We start from the raw sequence: 20,233 nt of genomic DNA on the forward strand, positions 1-20,233 counted from the left end.
ATTTAAAATTTCATTTGTTGTGAGGAGTCACACAGTGGGTGGATGGGTGCCATATGCGTTTCTCACTAGAGATAAGACAATCATTATTGGCCTATATAATATAGCCAAAAGAAGGAAGGCAGTTTACGGCATATGTTGGAATATTAAAAAAAAAAAATTGTGTGTGAATAATCGTCTACGTACTTTTAAACCATCTTTTAACTTGAATACATAAAAAAAAATTGTTAGAAAGTAAAAAATTGTGATTATGGATACAAACCCTAGATTAGCTTATATGTTTCTTTATATGAAAATAAAGGCCAATGTTGTTTATAAATCACTTTGAATTTAACGTAAATTTGAAGGACTAGTTCTTTTTCTTCTAATTTGTCAAATTGAAATAGTTTATTCTTATCCACAAGGAAAGATCATCCAGTTTTGTGTGTGACTAGAAATGGACTATTATCTATATATATATGCCCAAAAAATATTGTACTCCTCTTTTTATTCCAATAGTGAAAAGAAAAGAAATTACAAATGTATATTTTTTTCAAAAAAAAAAAAATTACAAATGTATATGTGATTTTGACGTAAGTTGAAGACGGAATGAATAAACATTGTTATATATACACTAAACTTAATAATCTTTATATATTCTTGAACTCGAACATTTAAGAGTTTTTTTTTTTGGTGGCAAACAGAAAAGTTTTACGTTGATAGTTCCAAAATCCTCTGGTGACAACCCTTTATGGCCGAAAGTGGGAATATTAGGTTTCATAAAAGGGTTTCTCATTTACATTTTTTTAACATTTCATCCTTTTTTCTGTTGATTGGAAATAACTAACTTTATCATGATGTATCAATTTCTAAATATATAATCTCTATTTCTTAAGTAATACACTATAACTAGTTTTATTTGTTTCTTGAACAGACAGACCAACGCTCCATACTTTTCCGTTTTGGATTGATAAAGACTGTTGCATGTGGATCTCCAAGGCATTGACAAATTTATTCTGTTTTACGTGTAAAATATTCTACAATTTGCACTAGAGGACTATTCTTTATACAATTTTAATTTAAAATATTTGTTTGGGTTGCTTTTGTACACATGGCAGATCACAAAAATAATTCGACAAAGTTCTTTTAATCTTTTCCATTTCTCATCAAAAATAATATGCATGTATCACGTAAATAATTTCTTCATAAAAAAGCATTATCAACTTCAAAATAAAAGTTTTGTAAGATTTTTCCTAATAAATAAACATAATTTTGAATCAGTCATTTGGTTGCGTACTGCCCCAGTGACCATATCTAGGCTGGTGGCTAGTGTCAACTAGACAACTCAGCCAACTACACCAGACAGATCAACAAAGCTTTTGTGACCAATAATATAAAATCGTGTAATATTACACACTACTTGATTATCTCAAGATCCAACGTTCAAAACAATTCCGACCCCTGAGGTGACGAAGAGCCACTTTAATATTAATTTTCATTGTACGAATATTATGTAATCATTTATTCACCATACACGTGATTATATATATGTAATATACGCCGGCCCCAAAACTTCACTTTAAAATAAATATTTGACGGAATATATAATTAAGTAACCCATAAGTTCTAAGGTTATAACCAAGTGGATGTAGTCGGGTGGCGCATAGCGTCCCAAATGTTCTTAAAAGATTTGGGTTCAAATGCTGACTCAAATTTATTCATCTATCTATGTAGCCAGACAACAAAATCTAATTCTTTTCACGAGCAACCGGATTTGGCTGGTACCGGTGGTCAGGTCTTCAAAAAACCAGTCGGTTGTTTTTCAGTATGCCGGATACTCCCGGGTTATCAGTAAAAAGTCTTAGGGCTATACGATGTTTAACATATATTTTGGTCATGGGTGGGGCCATACAGATGAACATACACGTGGCGACTGTGAAAACCATGTGATCCATTTGTAGAGTCCCTATTTGACGATGATCTTGTTTTTATTAGGGGACCACAAGTATTTGATCCAACTGGCTGGTCTCGTGTATGGTACACGTAACTAGTCGTGGTTCATGTGAGATTTTGATTTTTGCTTTTTATTTTCTTTCGCCCGTGATAGAGATGATGAAATAACATAAAGTCATACACCAACTATAACAAACAAAAGTTATATGTTCGAAGAAGACATTAGTTTTATATAGGAAAGTGGATAAAATAGACAATGTTTTGGTTTTAGTTTTATATATGATATGATGTGTTTGATTAAGTTTGTTTTTCACTTTCAGCAGAAAATAAGTTTTTTTTCTTCTCATCAGCTGATATTTCTTCAAAATAAAAATGTTAAATAATATTACAAATTTTGAAAAATTATTAAACGATTAAAAATATAAAGAAAAATCGATAAAAGACCATGGATAATACTTTTTTTTTTGTAAAAAAACCATGGATAATACTTGAAATGAAACAATTTTGATCTCGTGATTTTAAAGTCTTTATCATGATAGTTTTGAAAATTTGGGTGTTAAGAAAACTACAGACTGAGATTATCACATATCCGTTTGAGTATAAAGTTTGACGAACATATTGGCCATACAATTATTTTTTTAATTTGGAGAAGAGATGATAAGATTGTAATGTTGAACACGGCGTCGACTCACCGCCTTTGGCCGACCAGCTACGTTACACTCTTGAGTCTTGCCATGTTTGTGTTATGCAATTCCTCGACCTTGGGGATGGGTTGATAGTGACCGAGTTTTTTAAAATAAAAATTATATTATTCTTCCACAATTAAATGATTGAAAAATTACGGCATGAAATGTAGTTTAGGATTAGGTGGTTAATCGATCATAATCTGCAAGAGAGTGCCCAGTTATTTTGTTCATCATTTCCTGTGTATTTTTAAAAATGTTTGGTTTCAACTACTTATAATAATAATAGTTACATACAATGATAGTAAACCAGATGGTACTGTTTTTTTTTTCTGATCATATCCAAATGGCATCGCTATCAAGTCATTGCATTCTATCCCAAAATATTGCCATGTTGAATGATTCAACATGTTTTTCATTATCATGTTTTAGTAAAACAAACTAAACCAAACGTTTAACCATATAAAAAATCTAGTAATTTTACATTTTTAATTTTATAATTGATACAAAAATTAATGTTGGTTAACTAATAAATAAAAATATGTGTTATTATTATTGTAATATAATTAATGATGTGATGTATTGTTAGTGTAATATAATTAATAAAATTGTTAAACTAAGTGAAGTATAAAAAGACAATTAATGTAACTATATGGATGAAATTACTAAAAGTACACTATATTTTTTTATACGGTCATCCATGTTTCCAAATAGTTCTCATTTATAATGCTATCCATGTTTCCTAACAATACTAAAATGTACTTCAGTTTTAATAATTTAGATGAAATGATTCAAAATAAAAACAAATGTTAAACAAAATACTTAATGAATCTCCTCTCAAGCGCTACTCTATCCGACTTACCAACTACGATTTGCAAAATACCAAAAATGGACACCTTCAAAAATTTGGTTATCCTAGAAAAATTCACCTACTGAATTCAAAATAATCACAAAACAAACACATGCATTTACATGTTTCTACTTTATATTTTAAATTCAACTATATTTACTTTGGTGTAACTATTAGTTATTTATTATATTTTTGTTGAATCGATCAGTGAAAACTGCTTATGCTATTTCTCTTTAACCTTAGCAACTTCAAAACAAAGTAATACACTAATGTCATTAATCACTATCAAATGGATCAAAATAATAATATTGAACTCATTAGAGAATAAAACATACGAACCCTGCGCAACTTGTTCTTTTATATAGTTTGAAATAGGCATGACTTAAGGATTGAGGTGGACCCTACTATAATTTATTTTGCTAAATAATATACAGTGTAAAATAGTTATATTAACAAAAATATATGAGTGCCGTGACATTATAAATATGATAGAAAAGCAAAGAAATAATACTTTTATGGGATTATACTTTACTAGTATAGATTCAGTTTGAATGGGTACTCAATCGGTTTTGGGTCGAACCGATGCCCATCAGATAGATAGACTATGGCTGAAATCAAACTGAACATATCTATTTCGGATCTGATTCGGTTTTGGTTAAATGTCGCAAGCCTAGTCAGAACCTCATCCCGGGATATCCTAGGTCCATCAAAAAAAAATATCAATGGAACATTCACACATTTTATATTAGAGTTATGTTTACTAAAACAAATGTCGTCAACCTAATAAACCCAAAATTCGCCATTTTAATTTATCTAACCAATTTACTTAATGCATCTGCATAGGTAAAATCTATAAACCCATTGAACACGGATAAGTGTTGGACAAGTCAACACCTTTCAAGTTTTAACTTTTAACCCAGCAAGTAATTCAATACTTCTGAAAAAAAAATTCTGAAATATGGAGCAAACAATACTAGGGGTGGGCACTTCAGATATTTTATTGGTTCGATTTGGGTTTGGTTCGGTTTGGTTAATTCGGTTATAGATTTTTTTCAACTAAAATAAACCATAATTAGTTTTGTTTGGATCAGTTTTGATTCGGTTTGTATACGGTTTGGTTGTGGTTCGGTTTGGTTTAATCGGATTCCCTTAGTTTAGTTATTTTAAGAGAAATCATGTTTTAAAACATAAACGCATGGTCATGAAATCATCATATTGGTGCCTATGAAAACATAAACTAGGTAAACTAAATCCAATATAAAACTGAAATAAAAACAAAAAAAAACAAAAATTCTTTTTATAAAAACACAATCAAATCAATGTTAACTAAAGTAAATAATTTTTTTTAAAAAAAAATCGTTAATAATGCCTCTTAAAAATAAACTTATGTAAAATAAAATTAATATAAAACTGAAACGATTTTTTTTTTAAAAACCTCAATAAAGTTTATAAGAACACGGTTTGATTCGGGTTCGATTCGGTTGATTAGGTTGACGACATATGTTCGGTTGACATTCACACATTAAACCGAACTATTTGATAATAAAAATTCACCAAAGCCTTTTTATTCCAACCGACAATAAGATCATCTATCTTATTAAAGTAGAACTATTTTAAGCTTTTGTTTGGCAACATAGATATCTATCATCTTATTAAAGTAGAAGTACTTTAAGCTTTTGTTTGGCAATGTAGATAGCAGTTAAAAAATTTATAGTGTTGTTTGAAAACATGAGTAACAATATATAAAAAATAATAATGGGTTTATGTTATCAAGAAAAATTAGAAATTCATTATATTAAGAAAACTATATATATGGGCCAGCTTTAAAATATACGAAAAATGGATGGCCCAATCTAATTAACTTAAAACATCTTTGTCTAAAATAATCATAAAACAAAATTTAAATTTTATATACATATTTCAAATCAAAATATTAATTTAAAATTGATTTATATCAAAAAATGATTCAAAAATATACATATATTCAAACATTGATTTTACTAAAATGTTTTTTATAACCATTGTAAAAATGTTTTAAATATATTTAAGAAAAATACAATACAAAGCAATTTCAAATACCAACGTAAATTATGATTTTTATATTTCATATTAAGTGTTAAAAATATAATATATATGATTATTTATATGATGGTTCATATAAAATACTATTACTTATATGATGGTAGGTAAAAAACACGATTAATTATATGATGACACATATAAGATATTTAATAGTGACATGAAAAAATAAATAGCAACATATTTTTGCAATATTATATCTTCTATCTTATTAAACTAGAAGTATCTTGGGAATGTTTGAAAATAAGAATAACATAATTAAAAAGAAATATAATGTTGTTTTGAAAATATGGATAGCATTATATTAAAAAAAGAGCTTATATTATTAAAACAAATTGAAGTCCTTTATAAATTATCTGTTTGGACAAAATTTAAAATATACGAAAATAACTCAATCTAATTACTTTTTTTGTGCAATCGGTCCAATCTAATTAACTAAAAACATATTTTGTCTAAATTAATCATTAAACAAAATTCAAAACAAAAAAAATGATTCAAAAATATACATGTATTTAAAAATTGATTTTTACTAATGTATTTTCCAATAACAATTATAAAATGGTTTTCAATATAGTATATAAAAAATACAATACAAAGGAACTAATAGATTGAGTAAACCTTCTTTTTAATTTTTTTTATGGACCACCGAAATAGAATTAGATTTACAATACTATAAATAGCTATAATATTTGGGTTACAATATCAAATAAACAATGAAAAAAAAATATATGAATGTATTAGTATTTCTTTATTTGTATTACAAATACAATAATAGTCAAACAATAATATATAACGGGACCATAATTTTAAAATTCCAACAATTACCAATTAGTTATGAATTAATGTTCTTACAAATTAAAGCAAACACCCGTGTCAAGATCTAGTCTGGGTTTATAGAAAACAATCTTTAATATTAATTGGGTCAAAAGCAAAAGTTATCTTGGTAATACATTCTCAAAAGAGCAAAATGCATTAAATTACAATAAATAAGAGAATCCACATAATATCATTTTCTTCATATGTTTAGCAAAAAATGTTAATTAAAAGATTTATTTTTTTGGCAAAATATATTTTATTGTTTCATGAAACTGTCATTTTGTAATTTCATTGACAAGTTATAAACAAAGTTCAGTTTTAGTTAACATTCGCTTAACTTTATTGCTTTAGTGTATTGATTTCAGACGACGTAACAATTATTTACTTTACAATATCGGATTTGGGAAGCAAGATGATATGATTTTTTACTAGATTCTGCATGAACCTTATATGTATTCAATGTATTTAAAATAGTCACCAAACTGGGAATATAACAAAAGAAAATATATGTTGGACTTTTAAGGTTTTAATATTTTAAGATTTTTCAGATTTTGAAAACTCAGAAGAACAAAATGGAGACTGTAAGGATGGTGAAGTTACCATACTTTTTCATATTTTGTCTTCTCTTAATCATTATCTGGTTATTGTCTCATCATCCCTCATGTTCCCCATATATGAGTACCATTCGAGGAACAGAATTCTCGCACATTCCACCTGTAAGATGGATATTATGATTTATGAACACCTTGTGATGTTCACGAATAGATTTGATATTTTTGATGTTTTTTGTCACAGGAATCTTCAGGCTTATCGAGTTTACTAAAAGAAGCAGCTACAGAAGATAATACTGTGATTATTACCATGGTAGATCGAGAATGGGCAAAACCAGCATCTCTTCTTGATCTGTTCCTTGAGAGTTTTCGGATTGGAGAAAGAACCAAACACTTGCTGAATCATTTGATTGTTGTGGCTCTAGATAATCAAGCTCTTCGATATTGTCGTCGTGCCCATCCTCGTTGTTATCTTCATACAGGTTCTGGAAAGAAAATTGGATCTGTAAACCCAGATGGTCTTATTGCCGGTTGGAATAAAAAGGCTTTGGTGAAAGAGATTCTAGAACTCGGTTACAACATGATATTTACTGTGAGTTCTCTGAATGCCAAGTTTTTTTAGAACTTGTTAATCATGTTGTGGAAACTAGAAACATGGATTTATATTCAAGAAATCATGCCAGGAAGCCGTTTATTCAAGACAACATGAACTTCTTTTTTTTTTTGCTAATCATGTTGTGGAAACTACTCCCAATGTCACATAACTTTTCAAATGTAATTTATCAAATTTTCGGTTTTGCAATTTTTGCACAATGCAATTGCTGGATTTTCTTTCAACTTTTAAAATGTAAATATTTCTTTCTTATAGAATGTTTTTTCGTCATTAACACTGTTATATCATAAACTGTCTTAATACATCAGTGTTCTAATTAAGCATTCTATACACTAGCATGGAGTCACCTAACCTAAAAACTAATTTACATGAATTTATCTGAACTGGTTGCAGGAAGCTGATGTGATATGGCTAAGGAACCCTCTAATGCACTGCCATCCACATAATTCAGTCTCAGTGGCTTGCGGGTTCTCATCAAGTGATCAACAACATGTAACAGCAGAAAATACAGGAGGTTTCTTCTATGCCAAGTCTAATGAAATAACCATAGACATGTTCAAGATCTTGAACGTAGAGAGAGTTTTGTATCCTTCAACTGGAAACCAATCCTTCTGCGACATTGTCAAGCGGGAAGATGTAATTCGTGGGCTTAACATGAAAGTAACGTACTTGGATGACGATAATTTTGTGAGGTTTTGTCAACAAAATAGGCAAAACCAAAGCAAGATAACTACTGTTCATGCAAGTTGTTATGATGATACAAAGAGTAAGGTGCAGTACCTTAAGTTGCTTCTCCAAGACCGGAAAATATGACTCCGCGATGGAGAATTCAGAGGCAACGAAGATTATTTTCTTTATACTTAATATATCGAACAATTTTTCTGTGTGATAAGTATGTGAATTCATTACTGGGTAATGGACAAGGAAATACAATAATTTGGATCTTTTTTTTTTTATCAACAATAATTTGGATCTAAATCTTGATAAAAAGCAAAAATTGTACCCCCAAACCCAAACGCATAAAAAGTTCTATAGGTACCCAACTTAAGTCTATGCTTTGTAAACATAGAGTCAAGACATTATACGGTTATAAATGAGGCAATTAGGAAACTCCTGTTAGCTAAAATACATCAGCCATTGGATAAGAATGTGCAATACCAAAGCTTAAAGCGAATTCAGCAAGGAAGTACGATAAAGCATCCAAAGACTGCTTCCTTCAGGATACATGCAGCACTGGAGGAGAAAAAAGCTTCTCAAATTAGGCGAAAACAAAGGAAGGACACTAAAATTAAAAGGCTCGACTTTGGACCAGCTCGGGCATGTACTCTGTAACCCAGAATCGACAACAAGAATCGCCAGTGAAGAGAAATCAGACCATCAGATCAACCCCATGGCTTTCCTCTAGGCCTGGGCATTTTACCCGATTCCGAAAAACCTGAACCGAAATATGAACCAAAATAGCAAAACACCCATACCCAAACGGGTAATAGTTTAGGATATATTAGATATCCGAACCCGAACGGATATCCGAACATATGTCTGATGACGTTCATCCTCCTTATATACTTGTGTATATTGTTCATGTCTCCTATATATCCTCCACTACTGCTCATTCAATCACGAATATCTCGATATTCTCTTTACTTGCTTCCACGAATGTCGCAACTGTCTGAAATATACATTCGATTGTGAAACAACTTTATGAGAAATCAAGTTCAGAAAGTTTCTACGGAAAACACTTGAAGAATAAGTTTCAAAACTACGGAAATGTACATAAAGGCTAACAAGATAGGAAAGGACAAGGGAAAAGATACCGTGAGGCTCCCATCGCCCTCATAAACACCTCAAATCGCCCACATAGCCTCTATCTCATCACTCCAATCGCCCACCTAGCTTCCATTAGCTCCAATCACCCACATAGCCACATAGCCTCTCTCTCTCTCTCATCACTCCAATCGCCCACATAGCTTCCATGAGCTCCAATCACCCACATAGCCTCTCTCTCATCGCTCCAATTGCCCACATAGACTACTCTCATCACACAACCTCTTCCAATCGCTCACATAGACTTTCTCTCATCACTCCAATTGCCCACATAGCTTTCATGAGCTCCGATCTCCCACATAGACTCTCTTTCATCACACGAGCTCTTACAATCGCCCACATAGACTCTCTCTCATCACACAAGCTCTTCCAATTCCAATCGCCCACATAGACTATCTCTCATCACACAAGCTCTTCCAATCTCCCAAATAGAGTCTCTATCATGATACAAGCTCTTCCAATCGCCCACATAAAGTCTCGCTCATCACACAAACTCTTCCAATCACCCACATAGACTCTCTCTCTCTCTCTCTCTCTCTCTCTCTCTCTCTCTATCACTCTTGAGTTCTCAAATTGCCCACATAGCTCACATGGGCTATTATCGTTCTCAAATGTCTTTCGTATCGTCTCAGTCGGAGTCTCCGTTGAGATTTTACGATAAAAACTTTGTTTTTTCGTAAAAAACTCAACTTAAACGACAAAGACGATACTGGCTAGCTTAACACCATTATATCCTTGAATAAATGAATTGACTCCGGCCAATTCATAAGAACATCGACATAGAAAATGTGCATCAAACTAATCAACGTTTCTCTCCAAGAAAGTCGTAAAAACGCTCAAGTCATAAAACGATCTGAAATAGCCTAACACGGTGAAAGCCCACTTATGGTTTGAGATTACAATAGGCCCATGTCGCAATGACGGTCTACTCGATTTCGTAGAGAAAAATAGAACAAAAGGATAAATGTAAGCTATCCGAAGATAAATATGAAAATGAAGGGGATAAGGAAGGAGACGAAGGGATGATATACTCGTATCTTGAGAGGATAAGGGAAGAGGGCCGACTTTGAGAGACTATATATGCGAGATCACGAGTTCTAGAGGCAGGATCCGAAAATTAGACCTTAGAAAATTTATGTTAGCTTTAGGAGAACTTAAGGCTTAGGCGGCTAGACTAGCGAGTTCTGTACTTAGAACGTTTACTGCTTTTTGTTCTTTTGTTCTCCATTTTTAACGAATTCATGTTCATCCTGTTTTCAGTGGAACTCTGTAAACTATTCTTCTTATTAATCAATAATATGCCTTTGTGCAATTTCTTACGATATTTTGTTATCTCACTTTTTCGTATTCATGTGTTAGTGCACGTAATCCGGATCCTCAAGGCAAATTTCAGTTTCTACAGTGTCCTTTGTGAAATAGATCCGAAAAAATTCAAATGTCATTCTTAGATCCAGTCAGATTCATGTTTAGCTTATCCAATCACACATAACTTTTTAACAAAGGTTACCCACTTATTATTGACGGAGAATCATGAATTTGAGTAACTCCAATAAGCTTTTAAATATTGAAATAGAAAAAATTGGAAGTTTGGGATGAAATGAGAGAGAAAGTGGAAGAGAACTGATTTGTGTGTATGTAAGTGTCAATTCTAGGGACATTTAGAACTTGGTTTGATTGTTAATGGTGATTGATGTATTGATGATAGTAGCAGTTTGGTATATAAGTGATGAAGATGAAGATATATGAGTAAAACATGTAATTTTAAAAAAAATTAAAACAAAATAATAGTAATGGTATTTCGTTAATAATTAGAATTTCTACGGTGAATAGGAAAACATTTTTAAAAAAGAGCTTACTTATGTGTTTGACTTCAAATTTTGAGTCTTATTTGAAAGAAATCATTTATATATTTTATATTTATGATTTGAGGTTTTAAATTTGAAAATATTAAAATTAGGATATAGTTTTAAAGTTTAAGGATATTATATACATATATATAATATATTAAAAATGATATCTAGCATTTATTAATAGCTATGTTAAGTTAATAAAATTTCAACTATATATTTATATATATATATATATAAACTTATTAAACATGTCATTTTAGTACTCAATGGGATCACATTTTCCAATAATAATAATAATAATATAACAAATATATTTATTTAATATTCAATGTTAGATCTCATTTTGCAATATATATGAAACATATCATTTTAGTATTAAATATTAGATCTCATTTTGCATATATATATATACATATATATCAAACATGTCATTTAGGTATTTAATGTAATGTCACATTTAACAGTATATATATAGGTAGATATACAAAGTATTAAACTACAATCATAAAATGTCTGGCCAAGAAATTCCAGAACGTTCAAAGCAACAAAGTTTCATGACTAGATCGCCGAGAGAACCTCCATGTGATCTCAATGAAAATGGTTTACCATTAAGACCTAATCAAACCATTTGCCCACATTACAATAGGTTCGGCCTCTGTAAACTTGGACCAACTTGTAGATTCGATCATTCTACCAAACCACCCTCCTCAGACAGCAAACAATAAAATTGAAAGTGATGTACAAAATCAGTGTTTCAATATTGTTATATGCAAATTCAGTTTCTTTTGTTTTGATGCAAAGTTTATTTGACTAGTATACCTGAATAATATTAAAGTATGTTATACATTTTAGGATCAACTTGATCACCATGGAACCGAATCTTCATATCATGTAAACAACTATCTTAAGATCCGCGCAATTACGCGGGATGAATGTTATATATAAAACTAATTTTTATCTATTATTATTTATTTGTATCATTTACGTATTATGTGTATAATTAAATTAGAGTAAAGACATAAATCAAATCAATACATCTTGTTTATTTACGATATTTTTTTGGTAAATAAATCAAAACAATCATTTTATTTATTTCATATGATATATAACTAAATTTCAAAGACATAGACATAGATATGCAGTATATTTTAATATAAATATTTATTATTGATAATTCATACTCATATGATAAACACAAAATTTCTAATGTACAATTTTTAATGCAAAATTCAAAATTAAAATATTAAAGTTTCAAAACTTTTTCAATAAAAATTTAGAAATTATCATATTTAAGTATTATTCTATGTTATATAGTTTAATTTTAAACTATATTATTATATAATATCAATGTCTAGTAAACGAGATTTCATATTCATACGATTTATGATCATTTGTATCTTATTATTACCAAAAAGAGTTTAACCATTGATCACAAAATTTTAATGTGAGACATTTAACGTTTTTAATAATTTATAGTCGTTTTAAAAATTCAAATATAGCATATAAAAAAATTAATGTTTTATTATATGGTTAATGTAGTTGTTTAATATCTTTTAATAATATAAAATTAAACAAAAAATAGCTAAGATACAAAAATTATTATCAAATATTTGTTATTCATAATTATTAATTGTCATATATATGTTAATCATATTAGGCAATTCCGTAGCTTTTATTTAAAGAAAATGCGAGAATATTTTTTTGTACATTAATTTACATTATTCCTTAAGTCAAACACATACACTATTGAAGTACACTGAGAAAACGGTTATGGGCGTGGATTATGGGTGCAAGGTTTTTTAAATGATGTTAATAGGGCCTGTTTCTGATGTTTTTGTGAAGTTGAAAATGTTCGGTATGGAGTGGACTCAACAGTTAATGCAAATATGGAGTGTTTATTTTGATCAAGACAATTGTATGGATATTTCTCAGTCGTGGTCTTTGTGGAAATTTATGCTGATACAAATGATATTTCTTAAGTACTCTTGGGTCGTCTCGTTATGTGTTGTTCAAGATGGTTATAATAATGGTTCTCGGAGTGTGACTTTAACCAAAGGTGTGATGGATTTATATAGGGGTGTTACAGGTGCATTAATCACCTTGATATGGTGTTCATGGAAATCTGGAATTGTTTGGTTTTTGGGTGGCATTGTACCTGAATCCTCTAGCTCGTATGAGCAATTCAATCACTTTTATATATGAAAATACTAAGTTGGAATTGCAGAGGACTTGGAAGTCATTGGACCATAAGTTATCTCAAGGAAATACGTCATAAACATAAACCAGATTTTTTATTTCTCTCAGAGACTAAACAGGAGTTTGAATTTGTTCAAAAATTTCAATCTCACTTTGGATATGATAATCTGGTCACTGTGGATCCGAACGGGAGGAGTGGTGGTTTAGCTCTCTTCTATAACAACGAGTACCAAGTAAAGATCTTATATTCTAGTAACAGAATGATTGATATAGAAGCAGTGACTAATGGGAAACAAGTCTTCCTTACTTTTGTTTATGGAGATCCGGTTCAAACGCTTAGAGAACAAGTATGGGAAAGATTAACTCGGTATGGGCTAGCACGATCTGAACCTTGGTTTATTATTGGGGATCTAAATGAGATAACTGGGAATCATGAAAAGGATGGGGGGGGCTCTACGCAATGCAGCTTCTTTTATTCCTTTTAATAATATGATAAGGAATAGTGGTTTACTGGAATTTCCGGCTCGGGGTAATAAGATGTCATGGCAAGGACGAAGAGGCAAAGGGAAAGGAGCATTTACGGTTAGATGTCGATTGGATAGAGCCTTGGCTAATGAGGAATGGCATACACTTTTCCCATATTCTTATACAGAATATCTGAGACTGGTGGGATCGGATCATAGACCTGTGGTAGCTTTTTTGGACGATAAGGTTACAGGACGGAAAAGAGGACAATTCAGGTTTGATAAGCGATGGATTGGCCAAGAAGGACTCATGGAATCAATTGTATCGGGGTGGACAGAAAATCAGGAAAGCCTTTCTGAAGATTTTATGACAAAGATTAATAATTGTCGTCATGAAATTTCATCATGGCGGAAAAATAATCAACCATATGGGAAGGACAAAATTCATAATCTCCAAAACGCGCTGAAAGAAGTACAAACAGATAATAATAGGTCACAAGAGGAAATTATTGAGATTTCCAGGAAATTACAAGAGGCATATAAGGATGAAGAGGAATATTGGCACCAGAAGAGTAGAAATATGTGGTATTCATCTGGGGACCTAAATACTAAGCTTTATCATGCTTTGACAAAGCAACGTCGGATCCGAAACAAAATAGTGGGTCTCCATGATGAAGCGGGTAATTGGATTACAGAAGAGAACGGTATTGAGAAAGTGGCAGTGGATTACTTTGCTGGTTTGTTTAGTTCAACTAACCCAAGGGAGTTTGATAGTTTTTTGGAGGAAATAGGTCCATCAATTTCCCCCCAGATGAATCAATTGTTACTGCGAAGAGCTACGGAGGAAGAAGTTCGACAAGCACTATTTATGATGCATCCGGAGAAAGCGCCTGGCCCAGATGGAATGACGGCCCTCTTTTTCCAACACTCCTGGAATGTCGTTAAGAAGGATGTGGTTGAGTTGGTCAATAATTTTTTGGTCACAGGAGATATGGATTCACGGTTAAACATAACAAACATTTGCATGATCCCAAAAATAGAGAGACCTACAAGGATGACGGAACTAAGACCGATAAGCCTATGTAACGTTGGTTACAAGATCATTTCGAAAGTTTTATGTCAAAGATTGAAAATTTGTCTTCCCCATCTAATTTCGGAGACGCAATCGGCTTTTGTGGCAGGAAGGTTAATATCGGATAATATTCTCATTGCGCAGGAAATGTTCCATGGTTTGCGAACCAACAAATCTTGTCAAAATAAGTTTATGGCAATTAAAACGGATATGAGTAAGGCATATGATCGGATAGAGTGGAATTTTATAGAGGCCTTACTTAATAAAATGGGATTTGATCCGCATTGGGTTAAATTAATGCGAGAGTGTATATCTTCAGTTCAATATAGAGTTTTACTCAATGGGCAGCCACGAGGTCTCATTATACCTCAGCGGGGACTACGGCAGGGGGATCCATTATCTCCTTATTTATTTATTATATGTACAGAGGCTCTAATTATGAATATAAAAAAGGCAGAGCGGATGAAACAATTGACCGGTATGAAGGTAGCCAGAGCGTGTCCAGCTATCTCTCACTTGCTATTTGCAGATGATAGTTTGTTCTTTTGCAAGGCAAACAAAGAAGAGTGCCACACTATTCTTAGGATACTAAAGGATTATGAGGCTGTATCAGGACAACAAATTAATTTTCAAAAATCCTCAATTCAATTTGGACATAAGATTGAGGAATCAAGCCGTCAGGAATTGCGAGATATATTGGGAATTCAGAATTTAGGAGGAATGGGTTCTTATTTAGGTCTGCCGGAAAGTTTAGGAGGATCCAAGGTTCAAGTGTTTGGTTTTGTACAAGATCGTCTGAATAATAGGGTGAATGGTTGGACCTTTAGATTTTTCACTAAAGGGGGAAAAGAGGTGATTATTAAGTCTGTGATAACTGCGCTACCAAACCATGTGATGTCCGTGTATCGGTTACCGAAAGCTACAGTGAAGAAACTAACGAGTGCGGTAGCCCAGTTTTGGTGGAGTCCAGGAGGAAGCACACGAGGTATGCATTGGAAATCATGGGATAAATTGTGTGAACATAAGGATAATGGTGGGTTAGGGTTCAAGGATCTGAATGATTTTAATACGGCAATGCTTGGAAAGCAATTGTGGAGGCTGATCGAGAAGCCAAATTCTCTTTTCTCTCGAGTTTTCAAAGGACGGTATTACAGGAATGCTTCACCCCTGGATCCGATTCGCTCATATTCCCCGTCGTATGGCTGGAGGAGTATCACCTCTGCTAGATCTCTGGTTTGTAAAGGACTAATTAAAAGGGTGGGTACAGGATCATCTATCTCAGTATGGAATGATCCTTGGATCCCATCCACTCGCCCGAGACCAGCTAACAAAAATTCTCATCACAGTTATTCGGACCTTACAGTGGATTCCCTTATTCATCAGGATTCCCGCACTTGGAATTTACAGGCACTTAGGACTTTGGTGGAGCCTAACGATGCAAAGTTGATTGAAAGTATTCCTCTGAGTAGAAATCAGATGGAAGATAGGAATGGTTGGCATTTCACTAATAATGGGAAATATTCGGTACAATCAGGGTATCAAGTAGAAAGGATCTATCCTGACAAGGAAAAACCACCAGATTTTTATGGTCCCAATGTGGATATACTCAAGGCATTTTGTTGGAAAGTGAAGTGTCCTCCAAAACTACGGCATTTTCTATGGCAGTTGGTGACAGGTTGTATAGCAGTGACAAAGAATCTAAAATCTAGGGGAATACAAGGAGATACAGTTTGTGCACGGTGTGGAGACGCAGAGGAATCAATAAATCATGTCTTCTTTGAGTGTCCTCCGGCACGGCAAGTGTGGGCACTATCTAAGATTCCATCAAATCCAAATTTTTTTCCAACTGGTTCTCTTTTTACTAATATGGATCATTTATTTTGGAGAGTTAACCCAAAAATGGAGGATCATCAGTTTGCATGGATACTATGGTATATTTGGAAGGGCCGGAATAATAAAGTTTTCAGTAATATTGATATTGAACCGAGAGAGACGCTAAACTTAGCAGAATTGGAGTCAAGACTTTGGGCTGAGGCACAAAATATCAATAATCCAAGGGTCGTACCTGAAGTACAGCTTAGATTGCCCTTAGTGACCACAGGAAGATGGTGTTTCACGGATGGGTCTTGGAAAGATAAAGATGTTTTTTCAGGACAAGGTTGGCTCAGTACCCTTCCAGGGTTTGAGGGTTTGTTAGGGGCAAAGAATGTAAGGGCAAGTTTATCACCTCTTCATGCGGAGATAGAGGCATTGACTTGGGCAATGGAATGTATGAAAAACTTAAGACAATATCAGGTCACATTTGCAACGGATTGTTCTCAACTGGTGAAGATGGTTTCAGAACCAGAGGAATGGCCAGCATTTGGAAGTTACCTGGAGGATATCAAGCTTTTGAGAAGAAGCTTCATCAACTCAGAAATTGTTCATGTTTCGAGGACAGACAATAAAATGGCGGATCGCTTGGCACGCAGTGCTCGGATACAACCGTCGTTCGTCATACACATGGATGCAGAGTTGTCACTATGGTTTACGGAGTCTATATGAGTCTGTAAATGTTCTTGCTGTCAAAAAAAAAAAAAAAAGTTAGTTTAATAAAAATTATAATATAAATTAAGATAAACCAACATCTTTCTTTAAAAATTCTGAATTTTATTCTCATTGTGACATGTGAGTACAAAATATTGTTGTAGTGTTTCTCAACTAATATATTAAAAATGATATCTAGCATTTATTAATAGCTATGTTAAGTAAATAAAATTTCAACTATATATTTATATATATATATATATATAAACTTATTAAACATGTCATTTTAGTACTCAATGGGATCACATTTTCCAATAATAATAATAATAATATAACAAATATATTTATTTAATATTCAATGTTAGATCTCATTTTGCAATATATATATGAAACATATCATTTTAGTATTAAATATTAGATCTCATTTTGCATATATATATATACATATATATCAAACATGTCATTTAGGTATTTAATGTAATATCACATTTAACAGTATATATATATATAGGTAGATATACAAAGTATTAAACTACAATCATAAAATGTCTGGCCAAGAAATTCCAGAACGTTCAAAGCAACAAAGTTCCATGACTAGATCGCCGAGAGAACCTCCATGTGATCTCAATGAAAATGGTTTACCATTAAGACCTCATCAAACCATTTGCCCACATTACAATAGGTTCGGCCTCTGTAAACTTGGACCAACTTGTAGATTCGATCATTCTACCAAACCACCCTCCTCAGACAGCAAACAATAAAATTGAAAGTGATGTACAAAATCAGTGTTTCAATATTGTTATATGCAAATTCAGTTTCTTTTGTTTTGATGCAAAGTTTATTTGACTAGTATACCTGAATAATATTAAAGTATGTTATACATTTTAGGATCAACTTGATCACCATGGAACCGAATCTTCATATCATGTAAACAACTATCTTAAGATCCGCGCAATTACGCGGGATGAATGTTATATATACAACTAATTTTTATCTATTATTATTTATTTGTATCATTTACATATTATATGTATAATTAAATTAGAGTAAAGACATAAATCAAATCAATACATCTTGTTTATTTACGATATTTTTTTGGTAAATAAATCAAAACAATCATTTTATTTATTTCATATGGTATATAACTAAATTTCAATGACATGGACATAGATATACAGTATATTTTAATATAAATATTTATTATTGAGAATTCATACTCATATGATAAACACAAAATTTCTAATGTACGATTTTTAATGCAAAATTCAAAATTAAAATATTAAGGTTTCAAAACTTTTTCAATATAAATTTAGAAATTATTATATTTAAGTATTATTCTATGTTATATAGTTTAATTTTAAACTATATTATTATATAATATCAATGTCTAGTAAATGAGATTTCATATTCATACGATTTATGATCATTTGTATCTTATTATTACCAAAAAAGTTAAACCATTAATCACAAAATTTTAATGTGAGACATTTAACGTTTTTAATAATTTATAGTCATTTTAAAAATTCAAAATATAGCATGTAAAAAAATTATTTTTTTTATTATATGGTTAAAGTAGCTGTTTAATATCTTTTAATAATATAAAATAAAACAAAAAAAGCTAAGATATAAAAATTATTATCAAATATTTTTTATTCATAATTATTAATTATCATATATACGTTAATCATATTAGGCAATTCCGTAGCTTTTATTGAAGGAAAATGCGAGAATATTTTTTTGTACATTATTTATTAATTTAATAGTTAGTTTAATAAAAAAATATAATATAAATTAAGATGAACCAGCATATTTCTTTAAAAATTCTGAATTTCATTATCATTGTGACATGTGACTACAAAATAATATTGTAGTGTTTCTCAACTAATATATAAGAGATATTGGGTTTTTTTCTATTTAATCTATAATATTAAAGCATCCTGCCCTTATTAAGACAGGTTCAGGTTACGTTTGCAACGGATTGTTCTCAATTGGTGAAGATGGTTTCGGAACCAGAAGAATGGCCAGCCTTTGAAAGCTATTTGGAAGATATCAAACTCCTCAAAGGAAGCTTCCTCAACTCAGACATCGTCCATGTACCTCGGACGGCGAATCTTCGGGCGGATAGCTTAGCACGTAGTGCACGCAAGCAACTGTCCTTTGTCGTTCACATGGATACAGAGTTACCAATATGGTTTACAGAGTCAACATGAGTCTGTAAATTTCTTGCTGTCAAAAAAAAAAAAAAAAAAAAAAATACATTTCAATGCCTTTGTCATTTTTTATTATTTTAAATAAATTTCGGCCACAATAAATTTGCTTTTTCTACTTTCATGGGAAATGGCGGATTGGGCTCCGGTTCTCGTCGGAGTCGTGTTGTTCGTGATGCTCTCTCCAGGACTCCTCTTCTCATTGCCGGGACATCACCGGACGCTAGATCTCGGCGGCATGAAGACCAACGGCAAAGCATTCGCCGTTCACACACTCATCTTCTTCGCTGCTTACACGATCTTGATCCTCGCCGTCAATCTCCACATCACCACCGGCTGATTTAGAGCTTTTATTGAATCTGGGGGGTTACAGGAATCTTCTTAGATTTGGATATCTGTTTAGTTTCACTTTTACGTAATCTGTTTTATAGTCCGATACTTGTTCCGGACCGAACATTAACTTGTTGTCTTGTTCATGTTCATTGTGTTTTACTGAAAGTGTATTAAAGAATCAGACATTAATGAAAAAAAATTGTGGAAACAATCGAGATGAAGATGCTTTATGTTGGTTAT

At 31.8% G+C, this 20,233-nt stretch overlaps 3 protein-coding genes across 3 annotated transcripts; all 3 read left to right on the top strand.

Moving 5' to 3' along the window:
• The first annotated feature begins 308 nt into the window (after positions 1–308).
• LOC103850200 (uncharacterized protein At4g15970) lies at positions 309–10,669 on the top strand. The gene is made up of 3 exons (XM_009126917.3): positions 309–7,073; positions 7,153–7,500; positions 7,915–10,669. Exons 1-3 carry the CDS (start codon positions 6,930–6,932, stop codon positions 8,332–8,334), a joined length of 912 nt encoding a protein of 303 aa, XP_009125165.1. The 5' UTR covers positions 309–6,929; the 3' UTR covers positions 8,335–10,669.
• Positions 10,670–12,390: 1,721 nt separating this feature from the next.
• LOC117126498 lies at positions 12,391–18,453 on the top strand. Its single transcript, XM_033274674.1, has one exon. It carries the CDS (start codon positions 13,824–13,826, stop codon positions 17,469–17,471), a length of 3,648 nt encoding a protein of 1,215 aa, XP_033130565.1. The 5' UTR covers positions 12,391–13,823; the 3' UTR covers positions 17,472–18,453.
• A 636-nt stretch (positions 18,454–19,089) lies between these two features.
• On the top strand, positions 19,090–20,232 carry LOC103850201. The gene has a single exon (XM_009126918.3). It carries the CDS (start codon positions 19,784–19,786, stop codon positions 20,003–20,005), a length of 222 nt encoding a protein of 73 aa, XP_009125166.2. The 5' UTR covers positions 19,090–19,783; the 3' UTR covers positions 20,006–20,232.
• Position 20,233: the final 1 nt, after the last annotated feature.

This window comes from Brassica rapa, chromosome A07, assembly GCF_000309985.2.
Source record: "Brassica rapa cultivar Chiifu-401-42 chromosome A07, CAAS_Brap_v3.01, whole genome shotgun sequence".
NCBI lineage: Eukaryota > Viridiplantae > Streptophyta > Magnoliopsida > Brassicales > Brassicaceae > Brassica > Brassica rapa.